Source organism: Rhineura floridana, chromosome 4 (assembly GCF_030035675.1).
Source record: "Rhineura floridana isolate rRhiFlo1 chromosome 4, rRhiFlo1.hap2, whole genome shotgun sequence".
Taxonomy (NCBI): domain Eukaryota; kingdom Metazoa; phylum Chordata; class Lepidosauria; order Squamata; family Rhineuridae; genus Rhineura; species Rhineura floridana.
The window spans coordinates 191,657,088-191,673,801 of NC_084483.1; the positions used below are offsets into that span (position 1 = coordinate 191,657,088).

Genomic DNA, 16,714 nt, shown 5'->3' on the forward strand with positions numbered 1-16,714 from the left:
CTCCCTCCCCTTGTCTGATGGTAACTCTTGAAGAAATATACAGTATTTGCGCACACACAGTTTGGTGGCAAGAGAATGAGGAGGAGAACCACTGGAGAAACATCTCCCGTGCACCGTTACAAGTTTCAAATTAGCATGCTGCCTGTAGCCCCTGGGGACTATAACTGATCTAACATTTATCTGTAATTGAAATGCAGAAATGCAAAGAAAAGAAAAGCACTATCTCAGCTGTCTTTAAATTTACTGACTGTAACATGACTGTGAAATACGTTTCCTTTAACAACTTGGCAGAAGCTAACGGAAGAAAAGTATACAGAGACAGAAAGTGGGAGAACGAGAGGTTCTGTGTGCTTCAGGTTAAGGCCAAAAAAAGATTTTTGGGGGGTGGGGAGAAATCATTGTTTTTTGGGGGGGAACCCTGAAAGGATAGCTGTACTGGTTCTATAAGAACCTAAGAAGAGGCAGTATGGTTCTGAAAACCAGTTGCCGGAAGCTGCAGGAGAGGAGAGTGGTCTTGCACTCAGGTCCTGCTTGCGGGCTTCCCACAGGCATCTGGTTGGCCACTGTGAGAACAGGATGCTGGACTAGATGGACCATTGGCCTGATCCAGCAGGCTCTTCTTGTTATTTATTTCTTGTTATTTGTTTATTACATTTCTACCCCGCCTTTCTTTTCATGATTGAAACCCAAGGCGGCTTACATATGGCTCTCAGGCGGTCTCCCATCCAGGCACTGACCGGATCTGACCCTAGCAGGGAGGTGGCCTTATGTGCCTTCAGACCATAGCCTGGGATTGTAGGTTCTTCAGAGTCTGGATGCTGATGAATCAGGCCAAAGGTCCTTCTAAGCCCAGCCTCCTGTTCTCACAGTGGCCAACCAGATGCCTTTGGGAAGCCTGCAAGCAGGACCCGAACACAACCGCTCACACCCCACTTCTGATTCCCACTTGTGTACAATGGGGATAATTAAGGCTTTGCCCATTGATAAAAGCCAACATTTCATGTCATTCTCTCATGAGACCAAGAAGCATACCAATTTATCCTTATTTATCCTTTTATGTTGTTATTTTTATGAATGTAGTGGACTGACTGTTTATATGCTAGTGCTTTTAAGATTACTGGGTGCCTTCAAGCTTTAAATTGCATTCTTTTAAAAATTGTCAGTCTATGTAGTTTAGTTTACATATCATGTTTGTCACTTTGTGAGGATATTTTTAGATTCAAATAAATTAAATGCATGGGGCTGTGCAGCAGTAGCAGATGGTGTGGTGGTGGACAGTACAGACTAGTGGCTCTGATTACTACTACTACTACTACTACTACTACTACTACTATTATTATTATCATCATCATCATCATCATCATCTGCCTCTCATCCGGAATACGGGTTCCAAGGTGGATTGCACAGTTTTAAAAACACAAGCATACATAGAACCACACAGAGATTTAAAACTACAAAAACATACAATTCTCCATACATAAACAAATCCCCCATACATAAACAAATCCACAAAATCCTTAAAAGCTTCAGTATAAGATTATGCCAGATCTTTTTATCTGGCATAAAAAGATGGGTCTTCAGCAGCCATCTAAAAATGGGAAGAGAGAGGGCTGATCTTACCTCACAAGATCAGTGGGGCAGTAAACCTGCTCCAGGTTTTAGTCCAAACTTTAATTTTAAGTGTGTAATAAAAGCTTTAAAAAAATGAATAAGCCTTGAGGATGAAAGCAGAGAATTTTGCTTGCAGATACATTTTCTATCTGTCTTTTTAATAACTGTTTGTTCCCTTTTTTGCCATATTTCTTGAGCATTTGTTGCAGGGAAATTCCATGAAGTACACAGAGTCCTTGTTTCTTTACCCATTGGAGACACGAACTCAAGAATCTCTTGTGTTTGAGTTTTTTGATACGTTTTCACTTTCTGCAGAAACAAATAATGTTATTTCCCAGACTTGTTCAGCTCAACACCAATTAATGCAGGTGTGAGGAACCTTTGGCCCTCCAGCTGTTCTGAACTACAACTCCCATCATTCCTGGCCATTGGTTATGCTTGCTAGGGCTCATTGGAATTGTTCCCCCACTCCTGAGTTAATGCTTCCATACTGATCAGGAGAGCATATTTGCTCTCTCAGGAGATAACTAGGGATGGATGAATCCGGCTATTCCCGGTCTGTGGCAGTTTTGCATATGTTCATTTATAACGTCTCATTCATAGGAACAGCAACACAGGAATATAGGAAGCCACCTGATTCTTAGTCAGGATGTTTGTCCTTCTAACTCAGTAATGCCTAAATTGACTGGCAGTGACTCGCCAGGATTTCAGCAAAGGTTCTCTCCCAGTCCAACCTGGAGTTGTCAGGGAATGAACCTGGAACCTTCTGCATTCAAAGCAAATGTTCCACCACTGAGTGATGGCCCTTCCCGCATCATTCTGTGATTTTTAAACAAACACACAGAAATTCTCATTTTTCGGTACACATTTTGCCCTTAAAACAAAGGGGTGGAAGAACCTATGGCCGTCCAGATGTTGTTGAACTCCAACTCTCATCAGCCCTAGCCAGCATGCCCAATGGTCAAGGATGATGGGAGCTGTAGTCCAGTAACATCTGGAGGGCTACAGGATGCCCGCAGCTGCCTTAAAGCAAGACCTAAACACTGTCTGGGATTTGACAAAAGAATGTTAAATCTTAAAAAATGAGGACCTAATGAAATCCTCAAGCAGCCCTCTTTAGAACTGTTTTGCAAAACAATGAAACAAGAAAAAACAATGACACAGAGATTCAGGACAAAGAAAAGAACACATATAATTCATGGTTCCTCAAATCTTGAGGTTCAGTCGGCCTCCACCAGGGACCAAGCCTTTCGTGTGGCAGGCCCTGCCCTGTGAAACTCCCTAACAAGAGAGGTTTGGCAGGAACCATCCCTTCTTTCTTTCAGGAATCTCCTGCAAACTGAACTTTTTAAACAGGCCTCTTGATATGAATCTTCTTTTCCAACCAGTGCAGTACTTATTAATGTTTTTATTTTTGTTTTTAACAATGTTTTTATTGGTTTTGAATTCTGTCATGTTTTTGTATGTTGTAATGCCACCTTGATATATTTATATGAAAACTGCAGCCTATAAATATTTTAATCAATAAATAAATAACTCGTGGAACTCCCTGATGCAAGATGTGATGATGAAGCAATGGCTTTAAAAAGAGGATTAGATACATTCACAAAGGAGAGGTCTACCAATGACTATTAGTCATGAAAACACCAAGTTCAGAGGCTGCACACCATGGAATACCAGGAGCAGGGTGCATGGATGGGTGAGGACAGAAGCGAGCAGCAGGGAAGACTGATACCAACATGCTCAGCTGTGAGCTTTCCAAAAGCATCTGAGCTGTCTGCTCTTAGAAAGAGGATGCTGGACTAGATTGATGGATTGCTCTGAAACAATTATTTACTGCCCTTCAATTAAACGTTTCCAGGGCAATTTACAATAGTCCATAAAACAGCAGCCCTCAATAATGCAGTTAACAATCAGCAACGATTCTCATTGCTAAATACTGGGGAAAGCCACAAATTCCAAGTTTAAAAGAAAGGGAGCAGGCAATTTGGCACATGATTCTCATGGATAAACTATTTAAAAAAAAGATGCAAAGGAACTTTAGACAAATGAAAAGACTTGATAAAACTGGGGTAGAAGCTTTGTTTTAATTGGCGCAATAAAACAAAATATACGACAAGCTGTTTTAGAGGTAATTTAATGCATAATTGAACTAAAAAAATTGCTGTGAAATTGTACAAATTATGTATAAGTATAGATTGTACATAAATGGCACTAACTATAGCACTCTCAGGAATATTTACAATTCTTTTTCTCGCTCTTGTTTGTTTACTCACTAATTTAAACTCTCCCTCCTTTGTGAACAGAAAAATGAGCCACAACAATAGCTGCATTTGTTTTAAATGAAAAGCAAATGAATAAATAAATAAAAACAGTGCAGTTAATAGCAGTACAGGACAGCACTAACAGCAAACAACCAGCCACCAGGGCAGATAGCATGACCTCCTGGCACGTGAGTCTTCTTTTTACTGGGAGGGGTGAGGCAGCTGGGAAGGTGGCATTGTGCAAACACACTGGCAGGAGTGCTGGATTGGCATTGCAGGTGTGTTTGCACCATGCCAACCTGCTATCTCCCACCTCCCGGTAAGCTGCAGCATCTCTGCTGTCAGGAGTCAGGTTAAGTGACTCTACACCACACCATCTGCTACTTCAAGCCACACCAGAGATACAGAATGTGTCCATCAGCTAGGCAGGGCCTAACCACCATCTTGGCTCCTTTGCCCATCCATCTAGCCATTCCAGTCGACTTCATCAGAGGGAGAGAGGCAAGATAGTCAGGCTCTCTCCATTGGCCTGCCTGGGACCACCTGCCAGATGGCTCCTCCCCTCCCTAATAGTGGTTGAAGAAAGCAACAGAGTTCTGTGATTTTCTTGTCTTACAAACTGTGGTCCAGCGTGTCAAAATCGAAAGACAGTAAAAATTAGAAATGGGCTGAATGTTGTGGCCTAGATTTTTGGGGGGAGAGGGGACGGGGAGCATTCCTATGTGTAAAATGTGCATTGTTTAGATGGGCTTTTGCAATTTGATTTTTTTTCTTTTTAACCAGGCAGTATTGAAAGATGCTTTGCTGGTGTTTTTAATGATGTTTTACTGGTGCTTTTATTGTTATATTGTTATATAATGTTATATTTTGTATACAGCCTTGATATACATTTATAAAAGTGTGGATTATAAATACTTCAATAAATAAATAAATAAGAATAATGACTGGAGGAGGCAGGAGAAATTTCTGAGAATGTTGAGGGAAGAGGGTTGCCTTGGCTTATTTTAGTTTTTTAGCTGTAAGATATATATCACACACGAGACTCTGTTTTTTTCTCTACCTTTATTTGACATTATATATAAAAAAGCCTCACAGCTGCTCTGAATACACCAGGCTCTCTGATAGCCTCCTAGCAACATTTCTGAGTCCAGAATGCCGACAGGAATTCTGAGTCCTTGGCCTATAAAACCTGGGGACTCTTGGCCACCTCATCTGCGAAACTAAGGTCTCGCCCTAAATCAACTGAAAATCTTTCTCCCCCAATTTTTCAGGGAATGAATGTTCCTACAAAAATGGGAGAGGGATTTTCAGCACGACTGTGGTGTGGTGTAAAATACCAGCGAACTAAATAAATAAATACCTGGGAGAATAAGGAGGTCTTTTGTTTGGTGACTATAAGACATAAGAGAAGGGCCAACCAAGGAAGCCTGAGCTAAAATGGCCTCCCAGACTTCTCCATGTTATTTGTGAGTGGCAAACGGGGAAGCAGGGGGAACTTTGCCGACTATTCTTAAATGTGTGCGGAATGGACATCCTCCAACAGTTTTCCTCCAGAAATTCTCTTCTGAGAAATTTCAGCTCACTTCATTTAGTTGAAGGGAACTCTGTTGCTAGTTCATACTGATGGGTGAAGTAAGCCATGGGCTAAAAGGAAGAGTGGCTGCCTCTCTTAGTCCACGACTGACTTCATTCATCACAAATGGAGTTGCTGTAGCTCAGTGTGGGAATATTTGCCTGACATGATGAAGGTCCCAAGTTCAATCCCTGGCATCTCCAGATAGGGATGGGAAAGATTCCCTCCGGAAACCCTGGAGAGCCCCTGCCAGTCAGTGTAGACAACACTGAGCTAGATGGACCCATGGTCTGACTGGGTATAAGGCAGCTTCTTGTGTTCAAGCCCATTGCTTCCTTCAACAGTATTAAACTAATATTAAACAATGATTAAAACTGGATCCACAGTTCTGCATCAGAACCGCAGATGGTGAAGCTAAGCATCCCAGTTTGCCAAATAGTCACTGAATAGCTGCTGAATATTCTCCACGGGTGGACTGAGAAGCTCATTCGATGGGGGGGGGAAGTAAATGGGCTGCAAACAAAATCGTTTGAAGGAGATACAATACTTGTGCCAACCAGAAACTTCCAGTTTTTATTAGAGGTTCTGAATTCCCTGCAGCGTAAACTCTTTTGGTAGTGTAGTCAGATGAACAAGAGGACACAGTTCTTGCAACTTTAATAGTTGTGTGCAGCAATGGAGTTTACAGTAGCTACATAATTATTACAGTTGCAGCAGCCCAATCCTCACTTTTTTCACCTGGCCATCCTACTGTTTGGACTAGTTGCCCCAGCTTGCTGTTTCCAATGCTGGAGTGCTCTCCCAAAAGTCCATTTCCTTGCAAGCAGCAACCCAAGCCTGCTTTGTCAAGCAGGTGGCTGGAGCACTTTCCTGCGAGTAGACTTATTTATAAAATGTTCCATGTTCAACTCTGCATGTGCTTGTTCACTTTGAATATTTTTCTGTGGATATTTGGAATATTTTAGCAAGGCCTTGGTTGGCAAGGAGGTATGTGCTGGTGAATCAGACTTGTGTGGAATTTAGTTAAACAAAATTTACCCACCCCTATTTTTAATGTTTGAAAGAATGGGAGGCAGAAATGACTGAACAAACTGCTTGTAAAAATGTCTGGATGAATAATTTCAATTTTTCAGTACATAAACCACTTTAAGGATGTACCATCAACAGGATGGTGAATTTTTTAAGAATAGTTTCTCCCAGGTATAACTCGGCAAGCAAATCAACACTGGAGGTCATCCATTCAAAGTTTTTGTTTAGGCGTCTCATCGTCTCTGTCTAGACTCAATAGGTACCGGATAGGAAGCGCCGGCAATCTACTACAATCTTGATTGCTCATGAAATTCGTAAGCCTATTTCAAACTAATGAGGGCAGCAAACTCCTTGAAGCTCAACCAGTATCTCTTCTATCTCTAATAAAGAAAAGCATGCACTGAGCCCAGACTACTCCTGAAAAATCTGCACAAAATAAGATACAATATTTGCCAGTCAAAGCAAAGCAAAGAAATGGATTATTATTATTATTTATTAGTGTTACTACAATAAAAATAATAATATCCCACCCTTCCTTCCAGAAGGAGCCCTGGACAGCAAACAGGCAATAAAACACCAAAAGCATCTATAAAACATCTTAAAAACAAAACATCTTAAAAACATATTTTTAAAAATCTTTTAAAAAATCTAACAGATGCAGACTGGGATAAGGTCTCTACTTAAAAAGGCTTGTTGAAAGAAGAAGGATTTCAGTAGGCGCTGACGAGACAACAGAGACGGGGCCTGTCTAATATTTAAGGGGAGTGAATTCCAAAGGTGGTAGGTTCCACAACACTAAAGGTCCACTTCCTCTATTGTGCAGAACAGACCTCCTGATGAGAAAGTATCTGCAGGAGACTCTCACCTGCAGAGCCTGGTGATCAACTATAGTGGGGTAAGATGATCCTTCAGGTATCCTGGTCCCAAGCTGTATACAGTTTTTCCCAAAACCAGCACCTCAAACTTAGCCCCGAATGGGCTGTGGAGGCACAAGCCACAAAGGAGATGGATGGGTGAAAGGGAGCACCTTCATTGGATCAAAGCAGATACACATATCCTTCTGGAGATGGGGTGTCTGTGTCAAGTTTGCCTAATAAAATTTCCTTCATGAAGAGCACTTGTATGCATGTTTTTGTTGTTGTTATGTGCCTTCAAGTTGATTACGACTTAAGGCAACCCTATAATAGAATCATAGAATAGTAGAGTTGGAAGGGGCCTATAAGGCCATCAAGTCCAACCCCCTGCTCAATGCAGGAATCCAAATCAAAGCATTCCTGACAGATGGCTGTCCAGCTGCCTCTTGAATGCCTCCAGTGTCGGAGAGCCCACTACCTCTCTAGGTAATTGATTCCATTGTTGTATGGCTCTAACAGTTAGGAAGTTTTTCGTGATGTCCAGTCGAAATCTGGCTTCCTGCAACTTGAGCCCATTATTCCGTGTCCTGCACTATGGGACAATCAAGAAGAGATCCTCTGTGTGACAACCTTTCATGTACTTGAAGAGTGCTATGAATCAGTGAAACATGTATTCTGTATGGATTATTTTATTTTTTGTAGTTTCTTGCATTTTTTAATCCAATCCTTCCTCAAAGGAGCTGAAGGTAGCCCTTCTTCCATTTTAATCTCACAACAGCCCAGCTAGGATGAGTGATAGTGACTGGCCTAAGGTCACTGAGTGAACTCTGTAGCTCAACAGGCATTTTAAACCTTTCCCCCAGGTCTACTATCACCCAGCACACTATACACTATACTACATTGTCAATTAATATGCATGCACACTTCCCATATTAATTGAATATATGTGGGGTACGCTCAATTTCCTGCATGCAGGAAAACAAGTAAAAGCAGTGTGAAGTAGTGGTTAGAGGATTCAAGTGAGACCTGGGAGGCCAGGGTTCACATCCTCTGCTTGCCCATGAAGCTCTCTGGGTGACCTTGGGCCAGTCACTATATCTCTCAGCCTAGACCAGGGTTGTTGTGAGGATAAAAGCTTGAGGGGGGAAACCATGCTTGTATGCCACCTTGAGCTCATCAGAGGAAGGGTGTGATATAAATGTAATAAATATAAATGATAATAAATAATAAAGGTTTGCATGAAGTTGCCACAGTTTTCATTGTGCAACACACAAAACCCAGTTGACAACAATTTGGAACGACCTTGTTTGTGCCTTAGTAACTGCTCTTGCTTCCTGAATGGCTTGCACACATGACATGTAAATAATTGCAGCATTAATGTTATCTGGATCTAACAGAGCTAAGATCAGATCTCACACAGCACCTGTGCAGAGGCCTGTGGCATAGGGTTGCCAGGTTCAATCCCTGAGACTGATCCTGTATCTTTAGGAGAAGAGAAAATTCAGCCAAGTGCAGGTGTTCTTGTAACATTGTAATGAGAAAAACCACAAGGTGGAATTCTCCCTTCCCCCTGCACAACTTTTAAAGATATAAAAGACCTCTTGGAGGCTGGGCCTGGCAACCAAGAGGTCTTTTGCATCTTTAAAGGTTGTGTAAGGGGAAGAAAGAATTCCACCTTGTGGTTTTTCTCATTACAGAGTTGCAAGAACACCTGCACTTGACTGACTTTCTTTTCTCCTAAAGATACAGGATCAGTCTCAGGCCCTGAACCTGGCAACCCTACTGTGGCATCTCATGTAGGTTGATGATGTTACTGGAACAAGCCACAAGCCTCTGCATAGGCACACCATGGCAGAATCTGCACGGCACAGAACAAACCTTCCCATTCATCTCTAGAGGCCAACGCTTTAATTATTTTAAGGTAAGAATGAGCAGGAGACAACTCCACCGCTCCCCCCCCCCGGGAATATGGAAGGAAATGAATCTTTTTTACTTCCCTCACAAAAAGCCCCTGGATTGGCTTATCTGCAGTTTGACCGGCAACAGCAGTCCAAGGTTTCAGACAGAGAGCATTCCTGGTCCTACCTGGAGATGCCAGGGATGGAATGTGGGACCTTCTGCATGCAAAGCAGATGCTCTGCCACTGAGCTACGGCTCGCAGAGCTTGGAAAAGTTACTTTTTTAAACTACAACTCCCATCAGCCCCAGCTAGCATGGCCACTGGATTGGGCTGATGGGAGTTGTATTTCAAAAAAGTAACTTTTCCAAGCTCTATATGGAAGTTCCATGTTAGAATTAAACGGGTATATGCTTATTGGTAGAGGCAACAGGTCCATATTGTATTTTAAATGCTTGTAACCAGCCCTGGGACCTATTGGTGACCTACTGGTGAAGGGCAGGCAATAAATATAATATAATATAATAAAATAATATTTATAACTAGGGATGGGTGAGAATTTCAATTCAGTTCGCATTTCAAGCAGAACTTATCAAATTCCCAATTTCCGAAGCAATATGAGAATCAAAACACAGCCATATTTCAATATTTGCATTTATTAGAATTTTGGGATGCAGTTCGCCAACTAAACAACATTTACAAAAATGCATACATTAGGAGAAAATGTGCATAAAAATGAATATATGACTGAAAATAACATGCAAAAAGGCATGTGATGAGAAGTGGCTTGCAAAAATGTGTTTATTGGAGAAATTCTCACTAAAACAGTAGAGAATTTTCATGAGGATTTTTTTTTAAAAAAATTGCAGATTGCTGTAGAAATGTAGACAATTGAATTTAACATTGGACAAATGAGAAACTGAGAGAACCGGAACAGACAGATCTTTCCATCCCTATTCATAACTAGAAGCAGCAGAAGCAAAGCAGTTCGAAAATAAGAGGCTCTGAAGCACCCGCCGAGGCATCATGGGCATAACATGACTTCTCACAACGTTCAGTGTGGTGTCAGACTAGGAGCTGCAAGGTCAGGGTTCAAATCCCCATTGGGCCATGAATCTCAGGGGGTGACCTTGGGCCAGTCACCATCTCTCAGCCTAAACTTCCTCACAGGGTTATGAGGAGAATAATATGGAGAGGGGGAGAGCAAGGTATGCCACCTTGAGCTCCTTGGAACAAAGGTGGGATAGAAATGTAATAATGACATAATAACCAAAAGCAGCTTGCCAGGTGGGGTAGAGCCACTATGCCAAATTCCCAGCAGATGGGTCACTGTTGTTTACTAGGGGGGAGAAGGAGAGGAGGAGGGGCAAGGTGGCAGGGAGGTTGAAGCAGTGCAAATGCACCCGCAGGAGCACCAGGTTGCCTCTACTGGTGTGTTTTCACCACACCAACCTCCCTGCTGCGTCCCCCTCCTTCCTGGTAAGCAACCATGACCCACCCATCCGGAAGCTAGCACAGCATCTCTTTCAATAATTGAACATTCTCAGCCTGTCAGAAGAAGGCATTGTCCCAGCAATTCTAAATACCAAACAAAAGCTCTTTGCTAAATATTTTGGCACATAAACTCTCCGCCTATTAGGGGTTGATTAATGGCCACTTTTTATCTCTTTCCTGCTCCCATCTGCCTTTCTTCCAATTTTGGATTGTTGAGTGATTAGTTTCACAGAGGAACAGATGAGAGGAACAGATGAGAGGAACAAATGCTACAAAAAGAAAAGGGGAAAAAAAGAGTTGCCTCTGAAATTTAGCCTAAAACACAATCCAAAGCAAATCTGGGGGTATCTCTTTAGGTGAAGAATCTAGAAGATACTTACTACTGAAATCTCGTCTTCAAAGAGGGGTGGTGGTTCTGCTTATGTCTAGACTGGAGTAGGCAATATTCTGACCTTCAGATGGTGGTGGACTCTTGCCCAGCCAGCATGGCCATTGGTCATGAGACTTGTCATCCAACAACAAATAGAGGGTGCCAAGGTGGCAACCCCTTTTCTAGCTTGTAACCAGATTTTGCCTAGAACAAAATGCACAGTGAATCTGCGGGTTCTTCCCCAGACAGAAAATTTGAGCTGGGGGTATGAAGGTTCAAGAAAACTAAAGAAATGTTTAACGCAGGTTCCACACATCCCCTAGACCAGATGTGGAGAACCTTTGGCCCTCTAGATGTTGCTGAACTACAACTCCCTGGCCATTGGCCATGCTTGTTGGGGCTGATGGAAGTTGTAGTTCAGCAGCATCTGGAGGGCCAGACTTCCCCCAATCGGCTCTAGACAAAGAGACCGAAATAAAACAAAAATCTGCCTTCCAAAAATCTGGTTTATAGTCAGGAAGAGTGACACTGAAAACAAGATAGATGTTTTGGGAGTGCAAGTGGGACCCCCAACAAAATGTTACAATATGTGGATTGCCTCTTTTCCATATCCCAGCTTGCCAGCTATGGCCCCTTCCAGGATAATCAAATCCATTCCTCCTCCCCACCTCCAGTTTGACCATAGTACTGACCATAGTACTGATTTGAACCCCACCAATAAATATTTTTTTCCTTTTTAAAAAAGCCTTGCAAACATTAGACCTCCCTCAAGTCTGTTTTATATCTCCCTCTTAGGTGTGGCTGATGCTGTTTTGGCTGCATAAGCATTGGCACTCAGAACATGACTTTGCTATTACCATATAGCAGGGATGGGGAACCTCTGGCCCTCCAGATGCTGTTGGACTCCAAATGCACAGTTATAATATGGGGGATACTTGGCTCAGCAATGCTACATGAGAGAAGGATCTTGGGACTGTGGTTGATTGCAAGCTGAATATGAGGAAACGTGATGTGGCTTTAAAAAGTAAAATGCTATTTTAGGCTGCATTAACAGAAGTATAGTTTCCAAATCACATAAAGTATTGATTCCCTTTTATTTAGCACTGGTTAGGCCTCCTGTTGAGTACTGCATCCAGTTCTGGACACTGCACTTTAAGAAGGATGCAGACAAACAGGAACGGTTCAGAGGAGCGCAACGATCAGGGGACTGGAAACAAAGCCCTATGAGGAGAGACTGAAAGAACTGGGCATGTTTAGCCTGGAGAAGAGAAGACTGAGGGGAGATATGATAGCACTCTTCAAGTACATGAAAGGTTGCCACACAGAGGGGAGCCAGGATCTCTTCTCGAACATCCCAGAGTTTGTTGTTCTTATGTGCCTTCAAGTCAATTACAACTTAGAGGGATAACGAGCCCAACATAATGGGCTCAAGTTACAGGAAGCCAGATTTCAACTGAACACCAGGAAAAAACTTTCTGACTGTTAGAGTGGTACGACAATGGAATCAATTTCCTAGGGAGGTGGTGGGCTCTCCAACACTGAAGGCATTCAAGAGGCAGCTGGACAGCCACTTGTTGGGTATGCTTTAAGTTGGATTCCTGCATTAAGCAGGGGGTTGGACTCGATTGCCTTTTAGGCCCCTTCCAACTCTACGATTCTATAATTCTATGATTCCCATCAGCTCCAGCCAGCATGGCAATGATCAGGGATGATGGGAGTTGTAGTGAAGCAACATCTGGAGGGCCCCTCACCACAAAACATACAAGGCATATGATGCATCATAATTATAGCATTTTTTGTAAGCCTCCAGGGGAGTACTTGTTTGGGCCACAAGGTGGTACAAAAATGTTTTTATGAAAATAAAGTTTAACTTCCATGCTACTGCTACCAAGAATTTTTAATGAAAAAATGTTTTTATAAGAGTAAAAACACAGAAGGAAAAAAATTCTGGATACTTCAAAAAGGGAGGTAGCAGCCTGCTTGTGATAATGGCAGCATAGGATAAGAAAAGCTACGAATGCAGGAGTGACCCTTAAAGTAAAAAGAATTAGGGATTTAGAGCAGGGTGGGAAAACCTTTTCAGCCTGAGGGCTACATTTCCTTTTAGGCAATCTGCTGGGGGCCACATATCAGTGGCAGCATCCGGAGGCAAAAGTAGAGCAATGAGTGTGAATTTTAACCTTTGTACAGTATGCTACTTTCTTCTACACACACTCACACACCTGTCTTTTTCTTGTACCAGGCAAGCAAAGGGAGTATCAGAGTTCAAGGACACTTTTCAGCCAGGCAAAAACACTCAAGGAAGGTGTGAAGCAGGGATGGTGAGGGGCATGGCCTGGGGAGAGGGGGTGTGGCTGGGGAGGGGTGTGGCATTGGAAGAGTACAGAGGGTCAAATAGAGAGAGGCTTGAAGGGCCATATATAGCCCCCAGGCCTGAGGTGCCCCACCCCTGATCTAGAATTAACTGTTACCCCTCCCATAACACCTTAGCCCATTTAGACCTTGGCCTAATTCACACATAATGTTAAGCTGAGGTTTGTTTAACAAGCCACAGGTTAACTATGAGATGCCCCACTTATGGTCGAAGAAACCATGCCTTGTTTCTCTAAAGTTTGGTTTGTTTTCCAGCTGCTCTTGCTTCATGCCTTTGTAGTTGGGTGAGTGTAGGACGGGATGGAGCGGTCAAACAAAACATGGTTAAGGAAAAGGGCTGGATTCACATGTAATGGCAAGCAATTGTTAGTACAAACCAAGGTTTGTAAGCCAACAACAAACAATGGATTCAGACTGTGGTTTGTTGGCAGTAAACAAACCATAGTTAAGCCATTGGGAGGGCTCATGAACAACACTAAGCAATGGTCTAGTAAACCACAATCTAATAAACCATGGCTTAGCATTGCCATTTCTAGAGTGTTTCTACTGAAAAGAGCATTTTGGCAACACTCAACATGAGGGCTCTAACATGTGGGCTATCCAGAAATCTCTGCCCCGGGTGGTAGGCCATGGAACACACAGTAAGGTACCTTCCTGAGGTAAATTCTCTCATTGAGGTGGTAAAACCTTATCTCAAATATACTACTTCAGACTTAGCAGGGTTGACTGAATGCTGCTCCTTACAATCACTTCACACAGGGAAAGTAGCCTAGCCTTTCCCTGTTATGCTAGCTTTCTAAGTGAGAGCTTTTTGGAGGGGTTAGAAGAGTAATCATGTCACACACACCCTCTTGCAGTCTAAAGTGGTACAGCCCAGATGCATGTTTACCAAGAGATACCATCTCTCTTCAGGTATTCCAAATAGGGGTAAGCAACCTACGTGCATATCAGGGAAAAGCACACCCCTCTATTGCCATTTCCATCACCTTCCAATTTGGGGAACAGAGAGCCTTTGGTATCCAAGAAGGCTCCCTGTGAGTTTTAGGACCTTCCATTGTTCTTCTCACATGTTCAGTTAATAATCTGAAACACTCTGGAGAGAGCTGATGTCTGTATCCAATCACTTCCAATCCTCTCAAAAACAAATAAATTGTCTTTGCCCTTACTGACATGACAGAAGTAATTTCAAACAGATTACGCCTTATCAACGTCAGTTTTGTCATTTCTTTCCCCCCCTTTTTTAAAAATCACACCTCAATTCTATAAATTATGCCACTGTTGTACATAACTAGCTTGAGGTTTGCAGCTGAACATGAACTTTGCTGAGATCATCTGTCCGAGAAAGAATCCACACATGCCCTTTGCCCAAGGGTCTGTCCTTTTGGAACAGCCTGATAAGCCATCCCCATAAAGTTGCACTGATATTAGGGATGGTCTTTTGTAATGACGCTTAAGCAACATGGTCTGTTAAGGCAGGGTTGGGGAACCTGTGGCCCTCCTGATATTGTTGGAATCCGATTGCCATCAGCCCAATCCAGCATGGCCAGTGGTCAGTGATGATGGGAGTTGTAGTCCAACAACGTCTGGAGGGCCACAGGTTCCCTATCCCTGGACTAAGGTACCTGTTGAGGTTGAATGGATGATGTCACCTTCTCTCAAACCTGCACAGGTATGGCGACAATTGTGGGGGCCATACTGGCCCATATCCTTACTAACTGTCTTTGGTGGGCAGGGTAAGAAGCTGTAATTTGTGTTTCACGGAAAAGTAACCCCGCCGTTTTATTTCAGCAATGACACAGTTAAGTCTTCATTGGTAATCTTCATGTTACAGAGCTGCGAAGCATCTGATAAAGAATACCGGCTGTGTCAGTCTATGAGAAATAAATGGGAACGTTAAACGGTCTTGTGGTTGAGAAATCCAACAGTGAGCTGTCTTCATTTATTCTCATTAGCTGTTCTCATTTTGTTTCACTCCATCAGGACCATTTGCTTTGTTAAAAAAAACGTTTATAATCTTGGAGCACCCTCCCCGCACCCTGCTCCACTTTTAAGAAACTCCACGAAGTCCTATGCGATTATGATTCAAGCCACCAACTTCTTTGCAAAGAAGAAAATATCTCGGCGCTAGGAGCTAGCTGCTACGACTCTCCAGATGAAAACATTGCCAGATTTTTCCAGATAAGTGTGCTGCTCTTTAGCAGACCGACTAATACTGTGTTCCATTTCAACTGTGTTCAAGCAAGAGTTTCTTAGGAGAAAATGCCAAGCGCTTCATATCATAAATTACTTTGGAAACATCCGCTGCAACTGAGTTTAAAACTTTGTCAGAGACACCTTATCTTTCCTTGGAGCTTGCAAAATACCTTCAGGGAGAAGGATGCATGGGTCGAGAGTTGCAGGCGTCCCAAAGAAGCCGTCAATCCCCCCCTCCAACTTCCTCCAAAAGTAATTGGCCAAACGCATCAAATGAGGAGATGATCTTTGAAGTCAAAAGCAAAACCTGCTATAGGGTTTTATTGCCTGATTTTCCTTCCTTACTCACAGTTCAGTGGCATTCCTGGGGATGTCCTGCGGCACATGAGTCACCTTGCTTTCCTGGCAGATGAACACCATCTTGTCCGAGCACTGGCAGATGGGATGCTGGCACCCTGAGCAAACCCCCAAGAGGAGAAGCAGGCAGAAGCTGGGAGAAGGAAACAGAGCCATGCTTGTCTCTGCATTGCCCTCTCTCTCGGCCACTGCAAGGGAAGCTCCTCCTGTATCCTTCCCTTCCCTGCAGCCCCGCCTTAAAGGGCAGTGAGGAGTCATGTGACCCCCAAGGAAGGTCTTCTGCATATCAGGTGTGGGACAGAAGGTAAATCAGGATCTGCTGTAGATCTCTGCATCATTTGCAGCTAGGGATGGGGGAGAAATCTGATTCAGTTCACATATACAGCCAAATCCATCAAATTTCCACTTTCTGAAACAACATGAGATCTGAAACACAGCCATCCTTGCAGTGCAATTCTCCAACCAACCAGTGTTCACAAAAATGCATATATTAGGGGAAAGTGTGGTTAAAAAAATGAATATATTCATGAAAATAACATACAGAAATGCATTATATTAGGAGAAATTGCTTGCATTAGGGGAAGAATGTGTGCATCATGTAAAATCGCATACAGAAATGTTTGCAGTAAGAGAAATGTGCACTAAAATGGTGACAAATTTTCATGAGAACTTTTATTATTATTAATGCAACCTGATGTG

The 16,714-nt window shown here is 42.8% G+C and overlaps 1 protein-coding gene across 3 annotated transcripts in view; it reads right to left on the reverse strand.

Moving 5' to 3' along the window:
- Positions 1-16,220, reverse strand: part of FSHR (follicle stimulating hormone receptor) — a 148,449-nt gene extending 132,229 nt beyond the window's left edge. For all 3 annotated transcript variants that reach the window (XM_061625657.1, XM_061625658.1, XM_061625656.1), the window contains exon 1: positions 16,008-16,220. In XM_061625657.1, the coding sequence (XP_061481641.1) occupies positions 16,008-16,171 (164 nt within the window). In that variant the 5' untranslated portion in view covers positions 16,172-16,220. The remainder of the gene's footprint in view (positions 1-16,007) is intronic.
- Between the last annotated feature and the right edge of the window lie 494 nt (positions 16,221-16,714).